Source organism: Lontra canadensis, unplaced genomic scaffold, assembly GCF_010015895.1.
Source record: "Lontra canadensis isolate GAN:19392208 unplaced genomic scaffold, GSC_riverotter_1.0 scaffold173, whole genome shotgun sequence".
In the NCBI taxonomy this organism is placed as follows: Eukaryota; Metazoa; Chordata; class Mammalia; order Carnivora; family Mustelidae; genus Lontra; species Lontra canadensis.
In genome coordinates, this window is record NW_022631167.1 from 1,230,013 (window position 1) to 1,255,987 (window position 25,975).

At 56.8% G+C, this 25,975-nt stretch overlaps 1 protein-coding gene across 3 annotated transcripts in view; it reads left to right on the top strand.

Moving 5' to 3' along the window:
* Positions 1-20,537, top strand: part of TMEM63C (transmembrane protein 63C) — a 69,858-nt gene extending 49,321 nt beyond the window's left edge. Inside the window, exons 11-25 of one of the 3 annotated variants that reach the window (XM_032846242.1) lie at positions 2,033-2,106; positions 2,727-2,807; positions 2,923-3,046; positions 3,777-3,910; positions 5,560-5,682; positions 6,034-6,187; positions 7,385-7,491; positions 8,714-8,800; positions 9,344-9,409; positions 12,100-12,262; positions 12,498-12,603; positions 12,959-13,126; positions 15,079-15,188; positions 16,535-16,603; positions 19,434-20,537. In XM_032846242.1, coding sequence (XP_032702133.1) covers positions 2,033-2,106; positions 2,727-2,807; positions 2,923-3,046; positions 3,777-3,910; positions 5,560-5,682; positions 6,034-6,187; positions 7,385-7,491; positions 8,714-8,800; positions 9,344-9,409; positions 12,100-12,262; positions 12,498-12,603; positions 12,959-13,126; positions 15,079-15,188; positions 16,535-16,603; positions 19,434-19,637 — 1,770 coding nt within the window. In that variant the 3' untranslated portion in view covers positions 19,638-20,537. The other 2 variants (XM_032846243.1, XM_032846244.1) reach the window with 2 other exon arrangements.
* The last annotated feature ends 5,438 nt before the right edge of the window (positions 20,538-25,975 follow it).

Here is a 25,975-nt window from a genome sequence, read left to right on the forward strand (position 1 = left end):
GGTCAGAGACCCCAGGGCCTGGCCCAGGTATGCCCCACTGTCCTGGTTTGGGTCACCCCAGCTCCCAGGCCCTAAGATGAGGGTTTGCACAGCATTCACTTATTTTGAAGGCGATCCTAGGAAAAACCACTAAAGGGTGAGGAAATAGGATGGAAAAGGAGATGTAGGTAAGAGAGAGCAGTTAAGGAGCTACCCCCACTACCCTGGGAGAGAACGTGAACTCTAGAGTTTTCTCTGCCAAGGGGAGCAGTTGGGCATGTTCCCACCGACTCCCTGTCCACTGCTGGTTGAGGCTGCATTCCGGACTTTAACTCTTCACGCCTTGCTGGCTGGCACAGGCAGTCCCAGTGTTTAAAGGGCGCAGCTGCCCCTAGGGCGTAGAGATGAGGCTGAAGGGCAGCACTGGGCCTGGCAGTGCTGCCTGCCCAAGCCCACACACGCGCCCACACCCGCACCAGCACGCACAGAGCCCCAGCCCAGCCCCAGCCCAGCTCCTGCCCCAGCACCAGCCCCAGGCCCAGCCCCAGTCCGGCCCCAGCTCCAGCCCAGCCCAAGACCCAGCCCAGACCCAGCCCAGCGCCCCCCCCAGCCCCACCCTAGCTCCAGCCCAGCCCCAGCCCCAGCCCCAGCCCCAACCCCAGCCTAACACCAGCCCCAGCCCCAGACCCAGTCCAAGACCCAGCCCAGACCTAGCCCAACTCCCAACTCCAGCCCCAGGTCAACACCAGCCCAGCCCCAGGTCAGCCCCAGCCCAGCCCCAGCCCAGCCCCAGCCCAGCCCCAGCCCAGCCCCAGCCCAGCCCCAGCCTAGCTCCAGCTCAGCCCCAGCCCCAGCCTAGCTCCAGCCCAGCCTAAGACCCAGCCTAGACCCAGCCCAACTCCAGCACAGCCCAGGCCCAGACCCAGCCCAGCTCCTGTCCCAGCCCCAGACCGAGGCCCAGCCCCAGCCCAGACCCAGGCCCAGCCCCAGCCCAGACCCAGACCCAGACCCAGCCCAGCCCCAGCCCAGCTCCACTCCCAGCTCAGCAACTGCCCAGTCCCAACCCAATCCCGGCCCAGGTCCACCCCCAGCCCCAGCTCAGCCCCAGCCCCAGCCCTAGCCCAGACCCAGACCCAGACCCAACCCAGCCCCCAGCCCCAGCCCAGCACCAGCAAAGGAGGAGGCGTGTGGACTGTCTTGGCTCTGGTGAGGAAGGGAAACACCTTTGGCTCCGTGCTCAGCCATTCAGAGCTCCAGGAGAGTATGGCCAGCTCCCTCTCTGCCAGCTGTCCTGAAGGACTGAGTCACTTTCCCCCACCCCAGGACGCAATCCACACCCCCCTGAAAGGTTACCCCGAATACACTGGCCTGCAGGCACAGAGGCTTGGGCACCCTTGACCAGTCTGGACTCAGCTGCTGCAGCCTTCCTTCTTGTCCCCAGAAGCTTCTGCTGAGACTCCCATCTCTTGGAGCTCGAGAGAGGGGATGGCTGAGGGTGACATCCTCATCCTGAGGAGAGAGCCATGGCTGAGGGGATGGCTCAGGAAGACATTTCCCACGCACAGAATAAGATGTGAAGTTTGAGGGGCTTCCCCATCCCCGCCCCAGAGCCTACTCCCGTCCTAAATCCCCTGCCCGTCTCATGTTAGGGACGGCCCTGCTACACAGTGGAGAGGTGGCGAGCTGGAATGAGGGCGGGGACAGGCCACACAAGAGCATGAGCAGCCCCCTTCGGTCCCGGAGCTCTGGTCCTCCTCCCTGGCTAGCACTGTCTGCCCCTTCTGGCTTTTTCTCCCTTGACATCAGCTATCTGTGGCCGGGGGCCTGCAGCAGGCCCCCAGAGATGTGGCATGCCTGCCCGCAGCTGCCCCAGCACACGGCCTGCTGACATCGGGGAAGCGGGCCAGGGAAGCTGTCATGGAGCTTCTCCACCAAGGGGCAGCCTGGTTGAGTAACAGGCCTTCTCCAGACAGTTCTGGGCCCACAAAGACCCAGACATCCGGGAGTCCCACGTAAACACAGTCTTCTTTCTCCATTTGCCCTCCCCACTTAGGTCACAAGGACGCTAATGATCACCTATGTCCCCACGGACATCCAAGACCCGGAAATCATCATTAAGCATTTTCAGTAAGTCGGTCGAGTGGGCTGAAGCACAGATTGCCTCCTTCCCGGTAACCCTGCCCAGATCATCATGTGGGAAGTAGAGTGAGACACCCCAGGTGGTAGCCCATCCTGGACTTGGCTCAGGATTAGCCTTCCAGAATGGGGGAGGCCCTGAGGCCAGAGCGGGGTTTCTCAAGGCAGGGGCTTTCCTGCATGGCATGACGTGTTTGGTGGGGGTGGGGGTTGGTGGTTATCAGTTTCTTCCTTTCCCTCATTGCTCCAGTCACAGGGCCCGGCGAGCTCCTAGACCACAGTTACCTAGAACAGGTCATGTTGGGGCATCTTTTGTGACCCAAGTTCCTAGCCCCAGGAGCTCATTATCTCCCATGGGCAGGAATTTCCAGTTCCGTCCCCTGGCCCTATTCTGGATCATCTGGGAAGGATGTAGCCATTCTCAGATCACCAGGAATCAGCTCTGAAATTTGACCTGAGGAGCAAGGAATCGAGTCTCCCACCTGAGAACCAGGGACCACAGGCAGCTGAGCCACCTGGCTGTGTGGGCTGTAGTTTGGGGTCGGAGTCGGGGTAGGATGGCCAGTCCCCAGCACCACAGGCTGGCTCAGCGTCTGTGTCTGTGGCCACAGCGAGGCTTATCCTGGGTGCGTGGTGACCAGAGTCCACTTCTGCTATGACGTCAGGATGCTGATCGAGTTGGATGATCAGAGGTGAGTCTGCAGGGGGGGTCTCCCTCGATCTGGGGTGGGGGGTGCAAGGGGAGGGTGTGGCTCTGCCAGCCCCCCGACCACAAGATGCTTCCTCCCGGTACCTGTTGGCCGACAGGCGCCACGCAATGCGGGGCCGGCTCTACTACACGGCCAAGGCCAAGAAGAGTGGGAAGGTGATGATCAAGACCCACCCCTGCTCCCGCCTGTGCTTCTGCAAGTGCTGGACCTGCTTCAAAGAGGTACCCAGCCCCGGGAATCAAGGGACACAGCAGAAGAGGGGCTGGGGCACAGGGCCTCCAGCTCTGTCCAGGCCTCTGTACCCCCGGGCCTCATTCAGATCTGCTCTGGGGCTGTGGCTCCTGGCTCCTCCTCCCTTTCCACCAAGCCCTGCCTCCCTGTGGAGAATACGGAGGAGCTGAAGCCTTTCTTGGATCCCCCTCTGGCGTGATCCACGGCGGCTTGCTCTTGCCCACTTCCAGTCTTGGATGGGAGGACCAGAGAGAACATGATAGGCTGTTGTAGGCTGCCACGCCTCGGGCTTTCAAAGGGCGAGGACAGGAGCATTTGAAGGCACCGGGCTCCATCTTATCACCCAACTGCTACGGCTAGGGGGAGGCCACAGGGCAGGACTGCCCTCTAGCCAGTCCAGAAAAGAGAATCATCCCCATTTCCTGAAAATGCTGCGGACGCATTCTGCCACTCCTCTGGGAGTCCAGCCCAAGTTCAAAAGCACCCCTGGGCCCTGCTCTTTCATCAGGGAGCTGATTTCAGAGTCATAGCCTTTTCTTGTTCTCAGAGTGGGATCTGGGAGCCCACTGGGATCCTGAGCTCTTTGCCAGGCTTTGAAGGGAGTTGGGAATGGAGCCAAGGCCTCGGGCCCATCACCTGGATGGAGAAAGGCCTTATGTCCAGGCGAGGCCTTCCTAGAGCTCTGGCTTCTCCAGCTCTGAGGGCCAAATCTCGCCCCAGGTAGATGCAGAGCAGTATTATAGTGAGCTGGAGGAGCAGCTGACTGACGAGTTCAACGCTGAGCTCAACCGCGTTCGGCTGAAGCGTCTGGACCTGATCTTTGTCACCTTCCAGGATGCCAGGATGACAAAGCAGTGAGTGCCGGGGCCAGCAGCTTGCTGCGCTCAGTCCAGCCCTGAGAATGGGCTTCTACTTCTCTAAAACCATCCTCTTTCACCCCCATTCCAGCCAAGGGAGGAAGGAGAGAGAACCTCCGTCCAGGTGGCCAAATTTTGACCGCCCCTCAACCCCTCAGGTCTCCTCACAGGGAGCCGCCATCTTGGTTTCTGGAGCATGTCTGAGTCCATTTCCGCACAGCCGCCAGACTCCACTTGTCTCCATAGATACCTAGGCCCCGAGCTCCCCATCCCCATATGTCCTTGCTTCAGCACAGCAGTGGTCAGAGTAGACATCTTGGTTCTTCTTCCAGGCCTTGAGAAGAATGAATCCATTTCCCCCATTATACATCACCCCTTTCCTCACCAAAAGTGACATGATCGAGAAGCTGTCTGCTCTCCTGCTGCAGGTCTTCCCTAATTTATAGCCTTACAGCCTCCTTCCTTTTCTGCCCCAGCCTCTGGCAGCTCTACCTTGATAAGGAGTCGATTCAGTGCACTTGGGAATGTTCTGGAAGGATCCTTAGGATAGGGTCAAATAGATGAGAACACAGGCCTCAGTCCTTTGAGGATTGTGGAGGCCCTCCTCTCTCTGAGGGAGCCTGACCATACACAACACTTTGTCCTCACCCACCCACATTGTACAAAGGAACAGTGGAATAGCCTAGAATTTAGTCAAATACAATTGTGTGCAATTTTGCAAGTCACTTATACTCTCCAATTTCTTGTCTGTCCAGTTTGTTTACTTATATCTTCCCTGTCCACCCCGCAGAGGATTAAGAAGGGATACGTGTTTCCTTTAGTATATATGTTGTATAAAACAAGATACCGATGTAAGACAACACTGTTTCTTTTCTTTTTTTAAAGATTTTATTTATTTACTTGAGAAAGAGAGGGAAAGCACGAGAAGAGGCAAAAGGAGAAGCAGGCTCCCTGCTGAGCAGGGACCCCCCCCCCAATGTGGGGCTTTATCCCAAGACCCTGGGATCATGACCTGAACCAAAGGCAGACACTTAACTGACTGAGCCACCCAGGCGCCCCACTATTGTTTCTGTTCTGAGACACTGTCACCCAGTAGGAAGGGTCTGAGGTTTAATGACAGAAATATGAATTTTAATCACAGAAATTTGAATTAGAAGACCAAAGTCTCCAGTGCCAGCACCTGCCCCTCTTTGGTTGTGTCTTCAGGCACCTAAATTTAGTAGTCTTTTCCATTGGAATTATCTTCATAGCCCATTAGCACAGTGTCGCACACAAAAAGAACTCAGTTGGTAGCTATTAATACTAAGATGAGGCTGAAATTAGTACTTCCCACAGCAGCCTCAACAAAGTGCATGTCTTTGTGCTGTCCCTGCTGTCAAGTGGAAAAGACTTTAACTGAGAACAATGTTGAAACCGCCCCCGTCCCCCGCCACCGCCCCCGGCCCTGGGAAGTCCCTCCCGCTGCTGCCCCTTTCCTCCAGGGACTAGGCTCTGGGAGCTGCCCACATGTAAAGCCCTGGGAGGCATACTCGAGGCTTCGAGAATCCCCAGGAAGTGGGGCCATCTGTAGGACCCCAGCATGAGACCCCCTCCTAAGCCTGTCGTCCTCAGCCCCAGACCTCTGTCTCCTCCCCCCGTCTCCATAGCATCCGAGAAGATTACAAGTACATCCATTGTGGCGTGCCCCCCCAGCAGTCCTCTGTGAGCACCATTGTCAAATCCTACCGCTGGAGGGTCGCCCTGGCCCCGCACCCTAAAGACATCATTTGGTAAGCCCCCGCTGCCCCTCACCTCTCCTTTCAGCTCCTCTGAGACTGAAGAAGGGAACAGGGTGGGAAAGGAATGGGGGGCCTGTTCTCCTATGGGGCTGGTCCTTCCTGAGCACCGCAGCCTCGGCTGACCCCCAAACCCAGCCCACCACCAGGGCCTTGACAAAGGTTGTGAATGAGGGGGAAGACCCAGGGCCCAGTGCGCATGCAGGTCTGGTTGTCCCCAGGGGCTGAGTTAGACCAGGGCAACCTGAGTCTCCCACTGACATGCAGGAACCCCCACATGGGCCCCATTGAAGGGCTGGGACCCAAGGTCCTAAGCATGTCTCCTTCCTCCATCCCTCCCCCCAGGAAACACCTGTCCGTCCGCCGCTTCCATTGGTGGGCCCGCTTTATCGCAATCAACACCTTCCTCTTCTTCCTCTTCTTCTTCCTCACCACGCCTGCCATCATCATCAACACCATCGACATGTACAACGTCACCCGCCCCATTGAGAAGCTGCAGGTGCCGCCTCTGCTCGAGCCAGGCGTGGGAGCCCCAGGGAGATGAGAGAAGGACTCACGCGAGGATGGGATGGGTGGCCCCCCTGGAACACGGCTCCCATGCACCACCAACATGGCGGGGGTGGCGGCGGTGTCCATGGTGGCTGTACTTGACTTTGTTCTAAAGGAGTGAATGTGCGGGTCATTGCCCATCTGAGGGGCTGGAGCTGGAGAGGAAGGAGAGCAGGGGTGGGGGTCGCAGGCATGCTCTGGGGAGAGGTGGGGGGGATGGGTGGTCTAGGCCAGAGGGGCCTTGGAGGGCTTCTTTAGAGTGGGTCCCAGCTGAGGCCAGCAGAGGATGTGGCCAGTGTGACAGCTCTGTTCTCCCCACTGTCTCTAGAGCTGGGGGTCCCTTGTTTGAGGGAGAGGGTCGGGGGTGGGGAAGAGTGATGTCAGTCCCAACACAGCTGTCCAAGAGAAGCGGGACGTCCATCTCCCTCACTTCCAGACACAACCCCTCCGGGCTGGGAACGCTGGGCCTAGGGGAGCCAGCCCTGAAGTTAGAGGCGGCTTCTCCCTGACAGGGGGCTGCAGAGGAGCTGGACTGGCCCATTTCCAAATCCTATAGCCTCCAGGCTGTCATAACGGGCCTGGAAGGCCTCCTCTTCCATATTATTCCCCTCTATATCTCTGACACACACACGCACACGCACGCATGCGTGCACACACACACAGTCAAGCCACACCACCTCTGCTTCTTGCTTCTGACCCCCCTTTGTCAGCTTCACAGCAGGCCCCAGGGGGCACCACAGCTCCCCCGCTCTCTGCCACCTTTCACACCACATCACATTGAAGGGACTGTCTTCTCTCTGAGCTGTGAGATGTCAGTGGCAGCAGCTGGCTCTGGCCTGAGGGCGAAGTCCCTAGAGAAAGCCCAGGCTGCCATTGCAGGGATCTCAGCAGAGAAGACCCCATGCCCCTTGAGGGCACTGCTTGGCCTTGAGGTGCCAGCCTCTGCCCACCCCAGCCAAGCAGGCCCCTGGCCAGCAAGGCTGACGAAGAAGGCCACGTCCACTGCACAGCCTCAGGGAAACCAAACCTGCTGTGGGACTAAGCTTGGGGAGAAGAGGCGGGAGGTGTAGGAGAAGCAGGGGTGGCCTGGAAGGGAAAGGGTCGCAGCTCACACTGATGTCTCTCCGCCCTTCTCTGCTCCCCACAGAGCCCAGTCATAACCCAGTTCTTCCCCTCCCTGATGCTCTGGGCATTTACAGTGATATTGCCTCTGATTGTCTACTTTTCTGCCTTCCTAGAGGCCCACTGGACCAGGTGAGGTTGGGGCCTCCTCTCCCTGCCTGCTCTTTGCCCCAGCCCCAGCCCCTTCTCCTGCCCACTCTTCCACCAACCTGGTGTTGGGGTCTCCCGTCCGGCCTAAGGAACCGAACTGACGTGGGATGGCTTTGATGCCCAAAACTATCCCAGAAGACCAAGATGTATACATATACATACGTATATACATATGTGTGTGTGTGTGTGTGTGTGTGTGTGTGTGTGTGTGTGTGTGTTTTGTTTTTTTTTTTTGAAAGAGGGGACTGAGTTGTCTCTGGGTCTCTGGCTTCAGGAATGCTGAGATGGGGCTGCTGTCTCAGGCATGTGCCCCTTGGGCTGCTGCCTCAGCCCCCAGCTACACACTGAAGGGAGGGAGCTGTGAGCAGAGATAGGCAGCTCAGAACTGCAGGCAGGACGCCCAGGATGAGGAGGAGAGAGCCGAAGAACGTCACAGAGGAGCCCATGAACTCAACCTGACTACAGACCCATGTAGCCCATGTAGCGGCCACATTTTATTTAAAGATTTTATTTTTTTTTGAGAGAGAGAGCGTGAGCAGGGGGAGGGGCAGAGGGAGAAGCGGGCTCCAGACGCAGGACTCTCTCAGGACCCCAGGATCATGACCTAAGCTGAAGACAGATGCTCAATGGACTGAGCCACCCGGGCGCCCCCGGCACCCACATTTTAAATGATGGGAGATTTAGCCCTAATGGCTGGTTGGCCTTCCCCGTTCTATGGTGGCAGCCAATTGAGTGGAAAGTATTTACCACATCCTGGGACAGGTGAACCTCTTTCGCCTGAAGGCTGTGTGGGTTTTGAAAGTGATTTCCTGCACCAGAAGTTCCTGCCATCCGACCAGGCGGTAAGCCATGAGGTTGGTCCTAACAGAAACCCTTACTGGTCTTTTCTCTGGCCAAGGACATGGCTTATGTGGATTACTGAGACCCTGCAGGGATCCCGGGCATCAGTGGTAACGTCCCTCTGGCAAAGACACCAAGCACACAGCACCTGTGTGCCCTTCCTGCCCGTCCGGTGCCCAAGGCTGACCTGACTGGTTGGTGCTGCTGCTCCCAGTGGCCGCCCAGCTCCCAGCGATCTGTGGGGTTGGCATTGGTAGACGCTGTCCAACCCATTTTCGAGGCCAGTAGCCGTCTCTGTCTTTCCATGCATTCTGTAGTTATTAGGCCTCTGGTTCTTATCACATGTTTCTTTGTTCCCTTCTAGATCAAGCCAGAATCTGATCATCGTGAACAAGTGTTATATCTTTCTGGTGTTCATGGTGATTATTCTGCCCTCTATGGGACTGACCAGGTACCTCCCCTCCAATCATCCCTCCCCCCTCAGACAGGCTCTCCCTAGAGTTGGAACCTCCTCTCTCAGATACCAGATACCTCACTACAAATCTATTCCTCCAGTGACAGTCACTGAGCCTAGCATGAGCCAGGTGAACTTTAAGGGGTCAGCCATGAACTCTGCCTTCAAAGAGCTTATCATCCAGCGGGGGCAACAAGCCGTGCCTATCAGCTAACTGACAGCCCAAGGTGGGAAAAACGCAGGCCGAGTGTGCTGGAAATCCAAAAGAGGGAGAGAACACTGTGGGGAAAATGGCTGGTGAAAGTTTGCTAGAAGAGGCAGCTTTGAGATGAGAGGCCTGAGGGTTCGGGCAGGGATGGCCCAGCATGAAGAAGGCGGAGAGGCAGTATGGGCTGGCCAGCTGGAGCACTAGAATGCCAGAGTCTCTAGGGATTGAGTCAGGGAGGACAGAGGGAAGCAAGCCAGGCCAAGAGAGACTGAACCCCAAGACTCAGCTCACAGATACCTTAACTCAAGGGCCTACCTTGTTCTTGCTTCTAGTTTGGATGTCTTTTTCCGGTGGCTCTTTGACATCTACTACCTGGAGCAGGCGTCCATCAGGTTCCAGTGAGTACGAGAGCACGTGCCCCAGGCGTGCCCCCATGTCCCCTGGGGCTCCCGTGGGCCCACGCCAGGTAGACACGTGTCTCCTTCATTTGCTCACACTGGTAGAAGTGGATGTACACAAAGACTGTCATGAAGGAACCTCTTAACCTTTCCCAGGCCTGGGACCCATTTGGCAATCTGGGAAAGCCCAAGGATCTCTTCTCTGAATGAAGTTTTGTAAATAATAGTAAATTTGTAGGAAATTGCCCCCACACTGTCTGTGTACCTTTCATCCAGCTCCCCCTCCGGTAACTTGCATAACTAAGGCACCGAATCACAACCAGGAAACTGACATTATACACCCCACGGGGCCTATTCAGATTTTGCTGGTTTACTCTGAATCGATGTCTTTAAATGCACAGAATACCTGCTTTACAAAGAAAACCAATTATGCCGCAATATTGTTATCAACATTTTTTAAAAAAGATTTTATTTATTCATTTGACAGAGAGAGAAAGATCACAAGCAGGCAGAGAGGCAGGCAGAGAGAGAAAGGGAGGGAAGCAGGCTCCCCGCTGAACAGAGAGCCCGATGCGGGGTCTCGATTCCGAGACCCTGAGATTATGACCTGAGCCGAAGGTAGAGGCTTAACCCACTGAGCCACCCAGGCGCCCCTCAAAACATTTTTAAAAGTACATTTGTAATAAAATCCTTACTAGCACTTTTAATTAGAGGACAATGCATTTTACATACCTGCGAGCCAAAGTTACATTTTATTGTTTTAGAAGCATCAGCATGAACGCCGAGACTGCTTAGCCAGCAGAACATTCCGTTGGGTGGGAGGCGGGATCTTTGACAAAGGCACACACGTGTCATGTTGGACATCCAACCAATTTTGATTTTGTCTTGTTTTTAGGTTACAAATATGGCAAATTCCAGTTTTCAAAGATGTAGTGGTACAAATGACATGCAGGCTTTCACAGCTGGCTTTATAGGGCAAGGATCAGAATTCTCTAAGATTTCTGCAGTTTAACTCTACATAATTATGTTACGTTGGACTCTTTTTTTTTTTTAAGATTTTATTTATTTATTTGACAGAGAGAGATCACAAGTAGGCAGAGAGGCAGGCAGAGAGAGAGGAGGAAGCAGGCTCCCTGCTGAGCAGAGAGCCCGACGTGGGGCCCAATCCCAGGACCCTGAGACCATGACCTGAGCCGAAGGCAGAGGCTTAACCCACTGAGCCACCCAGGTGGCTGGACTCTTTTTTTTTTAAGAGGAATGAGTTCATCTTCGTCTGGGTCAGTAACTTCGCTGCAATTCATGTTTGAGAGAGAAAAGAGTTATAAGTCCATGACTCAACTTTGATGCCATCAGGAAAGAATAGGTTTTGAAGGCGTTCTGAAGTGTATTCAGGGAGCTCACAGATTTCTCCTTTCAAAGAAGCTGACGGAATTATGTAGATAGGGACACATGACAGGTGACAGAGATGCTTGGGTCACCAGTGTGAGAACAGGCAGCATGGCCACCCACTCAGGTGACTGAGTGACTCCTAGCTGAAGCTGGCCAGCTGTGTCAAGTGCACACCTGAGGGCAGGAACATTTCCATCATGTAAAGTTAGCGTGTCTAATTTAGCTGCGTGTTTCATAACTACCATCATTTGAAGTGATGGTAAGTGCAATGGTATTAACAGATACTGCTACCAACTGTACTGGGCTATGAAAATATCTTTAAGATTTTATTTATTTATTTGAGCGAGAGAGAGAGAAAGAGAGAGCAGGAGCCGTGGAGAAAGGGAGAAGAGAAGCAGGCTCCCTGCTGGGCAGGGAGCCCGATTCGATGTGGGGCTGGATCCCAAAACCCTGGAATCATGACCTGAGCTGAAGGCAGACACTTAACCAACTGAGCCACCCAGGCGCCCCCAGAAAATATCTGATTTCAACTGGTGACTGGGTCACAGCCATAGTTGACATTGCTGTGGTTTGTTGCCCATGTTCTTTTTTTTTTTTTAAAGATTTTATTTATTTATTTGACAGATCACAAGTAGGCAGAGAGGCAGGCAGAGAGAGAGGAAGGGAAGCAGGCTCCCTGCTGAGCAGAGAGCCTGATGTGGGGCTCAATCCCAGGACCCTGGGATCATGACCTGAGCCGAAGGCAGAGGCTTAACCCACTGAGCCACCCAGGTGCCCTGCCCATGTTCTTAGTAGAAAGAGGTGGTGCATTACAGTTAGAGGCTCGTGAATGTCAAGACACATGTTTTCTTCATTTGTTCACATTCAAGGTCACAGACCCCCAAGCTTCTCCCCACGGACTCTCTGGGGTCTGTGGGTCCTGGTCCACACCCCTACTTTAGATCAAACCAGAGTGTGTTTCCCAATACACCCACACTTGATGTAGACCAGCCCCATCCTTGCTCAGAAGGGTGTGCATTAACCTAAACTGGGCTGGGGGCATGTGTATACAAAGCTTACTCTCCCCATCTCCACTCTCACCTTCTGCTCCTCTCCCCATCACTACCCCTACCCCTACCCTCCATTGCCTCACCATCAACACCTCCTCCCCATCTCTACCCCCACCTCTCCACCCCTCCCCCCTCCATCCCCACCCTTTACCCCACCCATCTCCATCCCCACCCTCCACCCCTCTCCCAATGTCCTGGCCCTTTCCTTCTCCCTCCGGCTTCTATGCCCTCTTCCACCGTCCACACGGCCAGGTGTGTGTTCCTGCCGGACAATGGCGCCTTCTTCGTCAACTACGTGATCACGGCGGCTCTGCTGGGCACAGGCATGGAGCTGTTGCGCCTGGGGTCCCTATTCCTGTATAGCACCCGCCTCTTCTTCTCCAGGTCGGAGCCAGAGAGAGTCCACATCAGAAAGGTGGGGGCCGGGCTCATGCCCACACACAGCCTTTCCCTGGGTGGGGGGGTCATGATGGGAGCCTACCAGGGCGGTGAGGGACCCAAGGTGAGAGGCGAGGTGGGCTGGGGTTGGCAGGGAGCCCGCCTCCAGACCTGAGCCACCGGGTAGCTCCCCTGGGGTAGATAAGGAGCTGCAGACGGAGCCGTGCCAAAGGAACCAGGCCGCCTCCAGTGACCCCTGCCCCCCGCCCCAGAGCCAGGCCATCGACTTCCAGTACGGGCGCGAGTACGCGTGGATGATGAACGTCTTCAGCGTGGTGATCGCCTACAGCATCACCTGCCCTATCATCGTCCCTTTCGGTGAGTCTCCCCTCGGGCACCCCCAGAGCTGCGCACCCTCAGGCCGGGAGGAGGGGTTGAGCCCCCCCAACCTCAGAGCACGAGAAGGCTGGGGACAGACTGTGAGCAGAGCAGGGAGGGGCCGGGGCGGGTCAGGGGAGGTGGGACGGCCGCTCACGCACGATGTTTGGTGACGGAGTGACCCTTCACCCAGCGGGTGGAATAGACTCTGGGGGTGCTCAAGGGAAAGGGGGGTCCCGGAGGTCAGCACCGTGGGGCTCCCACAGCCCATCCGTGGCCCCGGGGGCCCGGCCGTGGAAGCAGCGGCTGAGCGCTTGCGCCCCCCCGCCCCGCACCCCTGCCCCCCGCCCCGCAGGGCTGCTCTACCTGTGCATGAAGCATGTCACCGACCGCTACAACATGTACTACTCCTACGCGCCCACCAAGCTCAACGAGCAGATCCACATGGCCGCCGTCTACCAGGCCGTTTTCGCACCGCTCCTGGGGCTATTCTGGATGCTCTTCTTCTCCGTCCTGCGATTAGGTGGGTACCAGGCCTGCAGGCCTTCCTGCCCCGCCTGCTCCCCGCCGCCGCAGGAGGCCCTGGGCAGCACCTGTGCTCGGGGCAAGCAGAGAAGGCCCGGGTGGGTCAAGCCTGCTCACGGCTGCAGCCCCCGTCGCCAGTGGCTCCTCCAGGCCTCAGTTAGGGGTCGGACTCAGTCCCTGCAGACCTCTGCAGCCGAGGGGAGGCCGCGGACCAGCGCGGTCCAGATGGTGTGCACGTGGGTTGAGGACCCTCGGAGCAGGAAGCACCACTTTCCTTCGTTGTAACTCAGGGTGGGCAGGAATATAATATTAGCTGTAGGGCCCGATTCTGGTGACATCCCCCCCCCCCCCAACCCGCCCCGGGATCCTGTGAGACACCAGGTCTTCCAGATTGCCTAAAACCTGGAGGAGGATTCGGGGTCTGCCCCAGTGGCAGACCCTGCTCTTGGCCACACTGAGCTGCTGTCCCTGTCCCCATGGACCACACACGAGCAGTCCCCTCTGAGGGAAGAGGCTCGAACTAATCTCTCTGCCACCGCGCCGCCTCCTGCCTTGTCCCCACACCCGCCTTCCCTCAGGGACCCTGCACCTTGAGCTCAGTGGAGCAGAGAAGGGAAACCGTATTTTCTTCATCTGCTGTCAACGGCGGCAGCTGGAAACCGCTCCACTCGCCTCCACTTCTGTGCACCCTCCATCTGTCGCCGTCTCCCCGTTTCTTAATCCCCTTAGCCTTCCCCTGCCACCTAGCGAACCTCAGTTTTTTAAAAATCGTTTTCCTCCTAAGTATAAAAGACCATATACGTTTATTATCGAGATCTGAAAGCCCCGTCTTCACCCCCAAGCCGTCTGTCGCTCTTGGACCTCATTCTGTGCACACAGCCTAGGGGAGAGGCCGGAGCAGGAGGGGGCTTACTGGTCTATTCTTAATTTTCTTTTTTTTTTTTTTTTAAGATTTTATTTATTTATTTGACAGACAGAGATCACAAGTAGGCAGAGAGGCAGGCAGAGAGAGGGGAGGAAGCAGGCTCCCTACTGAGCAGAGAGCCTGATGCGGGGCTCGATCCCAGGACCTGAGATCATGACCTGAGCCCAAGGCAGAGGCTTTAACCCACTGAGCCACCCAGGCGCCCTTGTCTATTCTTAATTTTCAAAACCGTCATTTCCACGTCATAGCATCCCGTTGTGTATCCTGAGTCTCTTCCCTCACCATAGCGTTCTGTGGGATTTCCGGTGTTACCGACATCCCGTGTGAGCACGGGCCTTGAGCGAATTCCACCCGCTTCCGTCAGCTCTCCGTGGTGGGATCCCGAAGCTCTGGGCCATTTTTGCTCTTACAGAAACACAACAAGCAGCAAGCGTCCTTATGGGCTAGCCTCTGACGGTAAAGACTGACCTTTAATCTTTACCTCAGTAGAAAACTGGCATCATAAAAAGGTCACCAAATGTCCCCGAGCGACGTGTAAGTGACTTGAATTCTGGATAGCTCTTCAGTGCCACTAGCACAGGTGAAGGCTGTGTGGGAGCTCGCAGGGACCAGCGTGGCTCAGAGACCGTGTTTGGGGGCAGCAGCACGAATGAGTGACCTGGAGTGACTGCCCAGAACTGTGATCTGGGACGACGTATGTAAACTGACAGGTTGAGAAGGATGCGTTTCCTGGGCACTTGAGTGGACTGGATACTTAAGGCAATTAAATTCTGTCACAGAATCCATAAGACGCCAAATTCCAAACTGGTCCCATAGCACAAGGGACGAGGTCACTGTCAGGTGCATTGACTGCAGTTGCTAGGAGGAGGACTGGGGCAGGGGCCTCTCTGCCTTGGACTCAGAGCCCCCACAGAGGTGCTGAGGGGGGCCCCATGGGACCCGGCATCTCTGCTGGCAGACTTCTGCCCACGGCTCTGGGCCTCAAGCACCAAACCCCACGCACGGCCTGTTCTTCTCCTCGGCAGGTACACTCCACACCATCACCTTCTTCTCCCTGTCCACGCTCATCTTTTCCATGGTCATCGCTTTCCTTAGCACCCTTCTGGGGAAGCTCCAGGGGGTATCTGACTATGAGGTGAGTTACCCTTCCTTTCCTCCATGCGTTCTTGCTGCCCCCTGCCCCCTCACACTGAGCCACGGATCTAGGCTACCTCCTGACCTGTGTACCCAGGGCACCAGACATGAAAGGTTCCCTTGCATGGCCCAGGCACGGTCCCCCTCGCACAGTGGGGAGATTTAAAAGACAGCTGTCCTCTCCTCCTCTCCTCCCCTCCCTGCCCAGCACCTCCTCCAAACAGCGGGCAGCTGGCACTTCTCTCCTTTGGTGCAAGCCTGTCCAGCCACTGAGCTGTGAGCACCGGTGGATGCTTGAGGCAGAGAAGATGGGGTGGGTGGGGGAGGATGGCTGTGGAGAAGGACGATGCCCTGGGGAAGGGGGGGGTAGTTATCACACTTTCAGGATGCCCAGGCTATTGAACTTGAGGCCTGGCTCTCGGGGCCCCATGATTCCTTTGGCTCTTAGCCAGTGGAGCCCGGCCCCATAGTTAGAGAAGGGAGACAGTCCCTGCCTGCTGAGATCCATGCCGACAATGCTGTGTGCCCTCCGTGGGCATTTCCCAACGTGGCATGTCTCTGTGGCCGTGCTAGAATGATTTCTGGGGAGTAAAACTTTTTTTTTTTTTTTTTAATTTTTCATGGTTACCCATTTTTCTCTTGGTTCACATTTATCTATTATTTCTACTTATGTCAACGAATGCGGGTTTTCTGTCTATAATAATAAATTGTGTCTTTTTAAAATGAAGGTACATAAAGAAAAGGAAGGAAGTTAATTTAAAGTTCTGGTATCCTGCTGAGTCAAAGGAGGGAGCCTCTTGGAAGAGGATACTTTTACTTTGAGTGGCATTGTGTCTGGTGACCCTGGGCTCAGACCCCCATGGCCCTCTCTGTCCGGCCCCACCTCCATTCCTGGCTCGAGAGCCATAATGAACTAGAGTGGACAATGCCTCCAGCTATGTCTTCCCCATCCAACAATGCCATGCGGTTTGGTGGCCCACGGGTCCACTCTAGAGAAGGGAGACAGCAGGGGCTCTAGACCATGACGTCGGACTGGTCTCAGAGAGAAGGGAACCCAGGAGAGGAAAGAAGAGACAGTTGAAGTCAAGGCCTTTCCGAGAGTCCAAGCAGGCTCCTATTTGAATCCCAGCCCCACCTCTCCTTACTTCCCCCCAGTGTGGTTCTTGGGGATGGAACATTCCAAAGGGCCACCAGCATCCCGGGCCTCTCTCTGCAGGTCTGGGAAAACAGAAGACGGCGTTGAGCGCCAGGGGAGCCAGAGGCCCAGGTGCAGATCTGGGGAGGGAGGGAGCAGAGGGTGGACACCCCCATTCCGTGACCCTCCACATCTCTCCCCCACTGCTGCAGCCCGAGGAGGAGATGGAGACCGTGTTCGACATGGAGCCGAGCAGTACCTCCTCCACACCCACCTCCCTTGTGAGTCACCGCCTTCCCCCTGGGGGACAGGTCGGGGGGGGGACCTGCAGGAGTGGGCTACTACAGCCACAGTCGGGGGGGGGGCGTCAGCATTTAGTGCCCACCCCGGGGACTGGCTGGGGGGGGGGGCCCGGGCTCCGTCCCCTGACCCAGCAGGACTTGGCCCAGGTGAAACTGCTGCCGTGGCCGTGGCTGAAGGGATGGGAAGACAGAAGAGGCCAGACATTCTCTAAAAGGAACTCAAAGAGGAAGAGAAAGGTCAGGGCGGGCCCAGCCACAGCGAGATCAGTCATATAGACACAGGGACGTGCTGGGGCTCGGCCTCAGGACCGAAGGCTGCCTCCAAGGGCACAGATGCCGGGCCGAGCAGCGCGCCCAGAGCGGCAGGAGCGATCGGAGGCCTGCACTGAAGGGTATGGCAGCGGCAGCGCCGCACGAGCGAGCCCCTCAGCGGGTGAAGAAATGAGGCCAAGTCAGAATGAGGGGGCCCGGCAGGCTGGCCTGTTGGCTCCCTCGCCGTGGCTCAGCCTGGAGCGTCCCGAGCGCTCGCCCACAGCCCTGCCTCCAGTGTGGATGCAGCGCCACCGACGTCTGCTCTGAGCTGGGTACCCCGATGCCAGGGCGCCTTGCAGGAGTGTGGAAGAAGGGGCCCCAGCCAGCCTGAGCACTCAGGGAAGGCTTCCCGGAGGAGGGAACATCTAATCCGACCCTAGGAATGTGGGAGGAGGGGTTGCTAGGCAGACTAGGATGTGGGGGAAGAGTGTTCAAGGAAGAGGATCAGCCTGTGCCAAGGCCCGGAAGAGAGAATCTGGAGCGTGTGGGCACCGGAAGACAGTTTTCGGCGTGGTGGAAATGTGGAGTGGGCAGCAGGGCCCAGAGGGGTGGGTGGAGAGGAGACAGGGCTCTTGGGTCGCCGCAGAGCTGGGGGAAATGCACAGACCCAGCAGTGGCGGACATGCCCAGCCAGGCGCACAGAGCAGTGGCTCAGCCTCACCTCTCGGGGGAAAAAACCCTCGAGATGGGCAGATTTCCTGTGGGAGGTGATGGGAGAATGGACGCCCGTGTTGGAAAGTCCCCATCAGGTCAGGGGCCTCTCTTGAGGTAGCATCTCTCCCCAGGGGCCCTCACAAGACGACCCCTCTGGAATCTTCTTAGGAACCTGACTTTGCCATTCTCAGCTCCTAATCCTTAGGATAGGATAGACCCACACAGTAGGGGGTCTTTGTCCTTCTTTTACAAATGGGGAAACTGAGGTTCAACACGGTCAACTAATTGAGACCCCAGGGCATTACTGAGAAAGGCAGTGGCAGTACAAAGTTTGAAGTTGCATTCTGAAGCTTGAGCTTTAAAAAAAAAAAAAAAAAAAATCACTGGAATTGATTTTCTTAATCTTTCATGACAACCACGGTCATATCTGAACACTGCAGATAATTATGGGGAAAAAAAACAGAGAAGCAAAACCAAGAAAATAAAAAGTTCATAATTCCACCACCCAGAGATGACTATTGATAACTTACTGTCAGTTCTCTCGGGTATATGTATAATTTTTGCTAAAACGAAATGATACTGTTCATGCCATTTCATAATCTGCATTTTTAGTTAACAATCTCCATCTTTCCACGCACATAAGTTTCTATGTCTTCAAATACTCAGCCCATACTCGAGTCACCCTAAGTGTTCCAGAAATCTCTTTCACCAAACATATCCAGACCAAGATCCAGTCTGGCTCTGTGCTGGATGCGTCTGGTCCCTGCGTGTGTTTATTCCCTGTCAGAGAGACCCAGCCAGTGGTCCTGCAGAACTCCCCACCTTCTAGGTTTTTCTGGCCATTTCTTTGTGATGTCTGACAACAGGTTCCACTACCCTGTGTATTCCCTGAAAACTAGAAGTTCCGTCCAAAGGCTGGCGAGATTCTGATTCAGCCCTAGGGGTTAAGACACATGGCAGGCAGTGCTGTGCCTACACCAGTAGACACAGACTATCCCATTTTTTCCCCACAGAGGATGCTGGTGACTCCCAGATGAGGGGGATGACAGCAGCTCCTCTGTTGTTCGGTTACCATTTTGTCCCTTAGGTTTACAACCAGAAGGTTTATATGGGGTTTAACTTTGGAAGGCTGCAAATATCTAGATTCTTCTGGAAGAAAAGTGTTCCCTCATCAACCAGGACTCTGCTCTGGTTTCACTGACATGAATTGCTACAGGGAAGATTTAATTCTATCCCATAATCCCCTGTATTCAAAATAAGGAGTTGGTGTAAAAGCCATTGGAAGGATGACAAAGAACTCTGTCCCTAGTACTTCCTGTTTTTCTATTCCGCTGCTCTTCTAGGCATTCCGGGACCATTCCTGGATTTGACAGGTCCCAGGGCCAAGACCTCGGCCAGCAGTCTCCTTTTCAAATCCTGATTCACAGGCCAGCCAATGACACACCCCAGGGGAGGTGTGGCTGCACTTGTTAGGCTGTACTAAGACAAGCGCTAGCTCAGGGATGAGGGTCTCTCCAGACCCCAGATCGGGGAGGCTTGCATCATCTGCCCCCGGGTTCAGCCTGACCTGGAAGCAAGAATGATCGGAACCTTGCTGAAGGAGCAGGGGGCTAGGGGCTAGGAGGCCTGCACTGACTCACCCTTGGAGTCGGAGTTGCCCTTTGAATGATCGAGAGCACTCAGCAGGCCCAGCGGCCAGACGTTGGGCTGCTGGGGGCGAAGGAAGGATTCGTGGCTCAGGAGGGGCGGAGGCTCGGGGTGGGGGGGCAGGGCATGAGTGTGAGGGTGTGCCCAGGACCCAGCCCCAGGTGCGGCCTCACCCCTGTCTCCCCTCTGTCCCAAGCAGATGTACGTGGCCACTGTGCTGCAGGAGCCGGAGATGAACCTGTCCCCTGCCTCCTCCCCCGCTCGGCACACCTACGGCACCATGAACAGACAGCAGGAGGAAGCCGAAGAGGAGAGTGGTGTGAGGGGCTTTGCACAGGAGCTGGGCTCCGCCCAGTTCCAGGAAGGGCTGGAACTGGAGGGCCAGAGCCAGTATCACTGACCAGGACCCGAGGCCTCCACCTGGCAACTCCACGGAAGCGGCGGCCAGGGGAGGGCCCAGCAGGGGGAGGCAGGAGGGCCACCCGGCCCTTCCCACTACCTCCTGCAGACTTTGTGAAGGCCTCAACGGAGACACCTGTGCCCCGGCTGCTGGCCACACGGAGGCCCGGACCTGCTGACCAGCTCAAATGGGAGGTGCTGGGCAGTGCAGAGGGTGCCCGGGGTGGGATGAAGGCTACAGGCGGGCACTGCATCTCGGGAAAGGTGGCTAAAGCCCTGAGCACAGAGACTGCAGGTTGAGGGGCCCTCCCGGGGTCAGAGTGGAAGTGTTCGTAGAGGAGGAGGCAGAAAGACGCCCGCCAAAGACTCTCTAGGGCCTCTGCCAACCTTTAACCAGCTGCCCTGCTGAGGAGCTCCCACGGCGGCTCCCGCCCCGACCCCAGCCCTGCTCTGATCCCTCCCCTGTGGCCTGAGGACGCACAGGTGTGCTCGGGCCCTCATCCAGAACAGCCCCGTCACGGGGATCACCCAGAGCTAGGGCCAGCTGGGACCCTTCCTGGTCCTCTGCCCCTTGGCGGCCATCCCCGGGAGCAGCAGGGTACAGACCTTCCTCCTTCCTATTCTTGCAAGGGCAGCTGGGACATGATCCCTCGGGGCTCATTAAACGGGACCTGTGTGCATTTTGATGAAGGCAACCTCGGCTGGTTACTACAAGGCGGGAGGGCCAGAGGCAGAGTTCACGGAGCGGGCCCTTCTAACCCCGGACGCTGGGTGATAGGAAACCAGATGCAGCTCCCCAACCCCCAGGCCTTAATGAGAGGACCCTCAAGGTCAAGGATGTGGCCACTGAAAGTTGCTCGTGCCTCACACCCACCCGAGTTCATGGACCCCCAGCGTAGCCAAGGTGAACATCCACTTAGGGTAAGAATCCTGTGCTTTAGGCTGCGGGCGCAGGCCGTTCCCTGGTCTCCTGAGCAGGACCTTTTCTCTCTCGGGGTCACCTGCATCCTGGACCGAAGACCACTTGAGCGGCCTCCAGCATGGTCCTGACTCAGGCACTACAGACACACTGCCGGGAATGGGCTGGGGGTGGGGGCTGTGTCCTCCACGGAGAAGCCTTTTTTGGGGGAGTAAGGCTGCCTTCCCAGGGCCACCACCACGCAGGACCTGGAGGGACCGACTCCTGAGTAGGAACCATGCTGGGGACGCCCAGCCCCTTTGCCAGAGCCAGTGGGTCTCAAACCTCTGCCTCTGAGGACAGGCCCCCATCAGGACCACCCTGCAGCACAGCAGGGGAGGACGCAGACAAGGGCTGGCTGAGACCTCAGGGGACCAGAAGGAGCCAAGTCGAAAGGGGTCTGCATGCTCTAGGGCTCTTCTGAGCTCCCTCCCACAAAGGTGTGGGTCCCTGCAGCCACCCTGCCGAAAGCTGGCCCCAGGCTCACCTCACCTGAGCCTTCCCCCCCAGGTCCCAGACACATGGGTGCCCCTGAACCCAGACCACCTGGAGTTCACCCCGGCTCCGCCTGTGCCCACACCTCAGCTGCAGAAACTCCAGGCTTCACTTCGAGAAATAGCCCCCGAGAGGCAAACGTTGCCACACCCCCAGGGCTTGGCCCAGACCTTGGCGTGAGGGATCTTTCCAGAAAGCTTGAGTCAGCTGGGGAGTCACAGTCTCTCCCACTCCTGCCCTGCTAGGAATAAGGAGGAAATTATACCCAGCCAGTCCCTCATGAACCGAGGCCCCTCAGGGCCCCCTTCTCCTAGCATTTCACCAGCCAGCAAAGGGAAGGGTCCCTTCCAGAGCAGTGGTCCGGGCCCCAACCGGGAGATCTGCCCATTTTATGAGGAGGTGGCTGGCTCCAGGCCCTCCCCAACCCCCAGAAGATATATTTGGTGTGCGTGTGGCTTTCCTGCCAGAAGCTGGCCTACAGGCTCTCCTTCCCTGGGCACTCCTTGCTGGCGCCTGCTCCCCATCCCCGCAGTCCCTGCTGGACTATTCCTGCCGCTTCTGCCACTGTCCCTCCTCTCTCTGTCCCCTGCCCACCTGGCAGCCTCTGGATGCTGCGTATGGAAAGTGTCCCAGCCCAGCCGATTACTGGCAACACAGCTGGGGAATTGCCCCTCCGCATTTGAGCCAAGTGCGGTTGGTTCTGAGAAAGGACGGCGGAAATGTTGAGAAACTTCCAGAATCCTTTCACTTCTCAACTCTTTCTGGAGACCCAGGGCAACTAGCAGGCCCCTCCCCGCAGCTGCTCAGTCTCTGCAGTCACTTCGAAGGCCGTGGCCATGCTTTGGCTCCTTTCGCACCACACCCAGGCCCCCTCCAGGCACCTCCCCTCCGGCCTGCCCTCTCAGCCCACACACGTCTCACCCATTGGCCTCCAGCCACCACCGTCTGACCCCACCCCCAGCCCTCTTCCCAGCTGTCCTTCCCCAACCTTCCATAGAAGCACCACCTCTCAGACTTGATTCTTTCTGGAGGGGCTGCCTCTGAGGGAACCCAGGATTGCCTAGAGCCTCTAAGAAGTGCCCCACTGGGCCAAGAGTAAGCTTCATGTCTGCCTGCCTCTTCCTGAGATGCTTCTGGAAGCAAAGTGCCTATCAGCAGCATTGCATCCTCCGGGGCCCCCTGTGTGGGGTGTGGGCTTCCCTTGGCCACCACCACTAAAGGAATGTGCCAGAATGCCGAACCTTCTTGTTACTAATGCTATGACCGTGCCTTGAATAAACAAGTCCTCCCAACCTCTGCTGGCCTGTGCCTCTGCATCTGGAAGGAGCCAGAGCTGCTAAGGGATGAGCCTCCCTGAGGTTGCCAGGCTGGAGTGTCCTCCCTTGCTTCATGCCTTCGGTCCCCAAGGCCTTCCCAGGCCCCTGTGCTCGCAGGGGAAGGCCCGACAAGCGCTGCCTGGTCTTCGGAGAGATGGGGGGCTCTGCCCCACTCATTCTGCTGCAGGTGCGCTCAGAGCCCCCTGGGCAGGAGCAGAGGACTTCCTAGTCTGAGGGCTACCCCTGAAGCCGCCGAGCAGCCTCCCCCAGGCAGCACAAGCCCCAGGGTGAGTGCTGGCACGCCAGAGTGGGCCACTGGCTAGACTAGTTGCTGGACTTGAAAAATGAGGATTTCAAGGGGAGGCCCCCAGAAAAAGTGGTCTGCACCGGCCACGGACAGCAGCACAGGGACAGGGGGTAATGGAGAGAGGCTGGGCCTTAGGGAGGCACGTGGGGCTGTCAGGCCGGAATGGGATAAGAAACGCTGTCTGGCAAAGGCTAGTTAGGTCTGCTGTTGTGCCCGAAGTTGGGGGGAAATTCCCTACTGGCATGAGGTGGGGGGAGGTTGGCGCTGTCCTGGTCTAGGAGACCAAAGTTCTGGCCTTCCTGCAGCCAGCTCCATGACCCTAGGCTGCTCCCGAAAACAGGGGTAGGACGACAGCTACTCTGTCGTGTGACTAAGTGGAACAGACTCACTTGGGGGGGACAGAGGGAACGGGGCTTCAGAGGGGAGGCCTCCTTCCTCACCTTTCCCTGGGACAACAGGACAGTCTCGGGGTGAGCTGATGGCAGCTGTAGCACCAGGAAACTTTCCCTGGGATTTTCAAAGCCTTGTAACAGCTGTCTCTCAGGCTCTCCTCGACAGCCTCCAGGGTCCCCGAGATCACAGCTCTGGGCCATGCCTTGGTTCAGTGGACATTTCAGGGGACTTTGCTCAGGGTAAGACAGACAGATAGACAAAGAAGCTGCAAAGGGTTGGCTATCGCTCCAGCCATGTCAAGTCCTAAAGGGAGGGTAGGGCTTGGTCAGTCTGTACCAGCGGGCCAGCAGGACTGGAGACCTAGATGATTGATAGAGCGGGGCTGGGAATGAGACTATGGCACAGGCCAAGAGGGAGGCCAGGAGGGAGGCCTGGTGCTAGGGAGGTCCAGGACTGCCACCAGACAGGGCTGTGCCCACCGGGGCACTGGAGCCCCTGACTGCATGCCGGACTGTGGGCTACAGGAGGCCACTGGGCTCTGGGACCCTCTGCCTAGAGGCCAAACTTTGGGGCGGCTTCGGGCTCATCCAGGGCTGGCTCCCCACCACCTAATTCTGTAGAGCTGGGGGGAGCTCAGGTCTGTCCCGAGGACACTTGGAGCTGGCCACAGCCGGTTTCCTGAGTCAGCTCTGGAGCAGGCCCCAGGCGAGCGGGGGGAACTGGCTTACAGGAAGGCAGTGCACGGTTTTCTCAGCAGGGCTGCTTTCTAAACATCAGATGGGCCCTGGCCCCGACAGTCCTGCAGATCTCCAGCCGCAGACGCTGCCATTCTCCACCCTGGCTGCGAGAATCTCCCGGGAGAGTTTAAACGATCCCAGTGTCCACGCCCCATCCCCGAACAACCCAAAGTTTCTGGGGTGGGGCCCAGGCACCCCTGTTTTACAAAAGCCCCCCCCCCAGCTGACTCTAGTGTCCGGGAGGGTAGAGAGGGCAAGGTTCTTGTGGACAAGAGAGGGGGGAAGCTGATCTCAGCCCCTCCCGCTCTATCTTCCTTGGAGCGTGCCAGCCGGCAGCGTATCTAAGGACAAAGCCGCAGGCTGGGAAGGCCTCCAGGGAGCTCAGATGTCCGGTGTGGGTAGGCCATCCATAGGCCCGAACATTTGTCTCCTGTCTTCTAAGCGATTAATCCCTAGCACCCGCACAACTTCCGTTATCATCATCTTACTTTGTAACAAGGACCATTGTTTGAGCCGGAGGGACACACACAGGGCCTCAAGGATCACTTGAGGCCACCATGTCATCAACAAGTCCTGAAGAATCGCTGCTCCTTTCCCTTCTGAACACAGAGTCCCACGTGGCTTTCACGGCAACCTTCCCATTTGGGTTGCAAGATTATAAATGCAATAAGCCATGTATATGATGGATGTCAGCAGGGTCAAGTGCTTTGAGGAAGGGTGGGGAGTGGCTGCACATGGGGAGGCTCTGGAGGGGAGACGTGGGGGCGTGGGGGCTGCATGGAGGGGGTGGGGGGCAGATCCGGAGGAAATAAATATACAGCAGGGGGAGGCCGTCTGGGAGGGCAGCAGGACCCTGGGCTTTACTCCAGCGATGTGGAGGCTACTGGAGGATTCCAAGTGGGTAAGAGATATAATCACCTTAGGCTCAGAGGTGATCATTGCAACCTCTCGGTGGAGACAACGTGGAGGACAAAACCCCACTGGGGCTCTGCAGGAGGCCTCCAGGGAGACACCGTGGTAGCTCCGACAAGACTGGGGCAAGGAATAAGGAGGAAGAGGGAGAAGCTCGGATCAGGTCTGAGGACTCGTGGACGGATTAGATGTGGGGTCTGAGAGAAAGCAAGGAAGTGCGGAGGGCCTCCCAGTTCTTTTGCCTGAATGGCTGGATAAACGGGTTTACCAAGGCACAGGATGCTGGAAGGAGCCTGTCAGGGAACATACCAGGCTCTACTTTGGTGGTGTCATGCTTGAAATGTGTAGTAGGGACGTTAGGCAGTGGCTGGATATGGGTCTGGAGTGGGGGGCGTTAGGCTGGAGATGTGACCGGAGTCATCAGCATCCCTCCAGGGTGTTTAAAGCATGGGACCGTCTGGGACACGAGCTGGAGGCCAGGGGAGTCCAGGGCAGATGGGAGGGGAATCTTCAGGGAGCAGAAGAATGGGCATTGATGAAAGAGGAAAACCGGGAGACCCTGGCATCTGGAATCCAAGGGGGAAGAAAAGGACTCAGAAAGGAAGCAGGGAGCACCCAGTGCTGACCACATGTGTCAGTGACTACGGGGCACAGAGGAGTAAGTTCAAAGACACCCCCAAGAAAGCACCAGCCAACTCAGAACGCTGAGATGCCACTGGACAAGTGAGCGGGTTTCTCCCACAGATCAAAGGCATAGGGAGAAGGGACAGGGGCTGGCTGAGAATGAGAAGTTTAAGAGGCCCAACCAGAAGCCATGTTTGGTCCTTGACTGACCAAACCACCTGCAAAAGATATCAGGGGAATCTGGAATCAGGGAATCTGGAATCAGGGGAATCTAGAACCAGCCCGGGTATTAGGCGATGCTAAGAGATACTGCTCATCTTGGCAGGTATTTTGATGGCGGAGATTAAGGTGGAAAAGGTATCATCAGCCACATGTTTCCGTGGAAGACTTTACAGGAGAAAGAGCATGAAGTCTGAGATTCACTTTTTAAAAACTCTCCAGCACAATAGGGGCGCCTGGTGGCTCAGTGGGTTAAAGCCTCTGCCTTCGGCTTGGGTCATGATCTTGGGGTCCTGGGATCAAGCCCCGCATTGGGGGGGGGTCTCTGCTCAGCAGGGAGCCTGCTTCCCTCTCTCTCTATGCCTGCCTCTCTGCCTA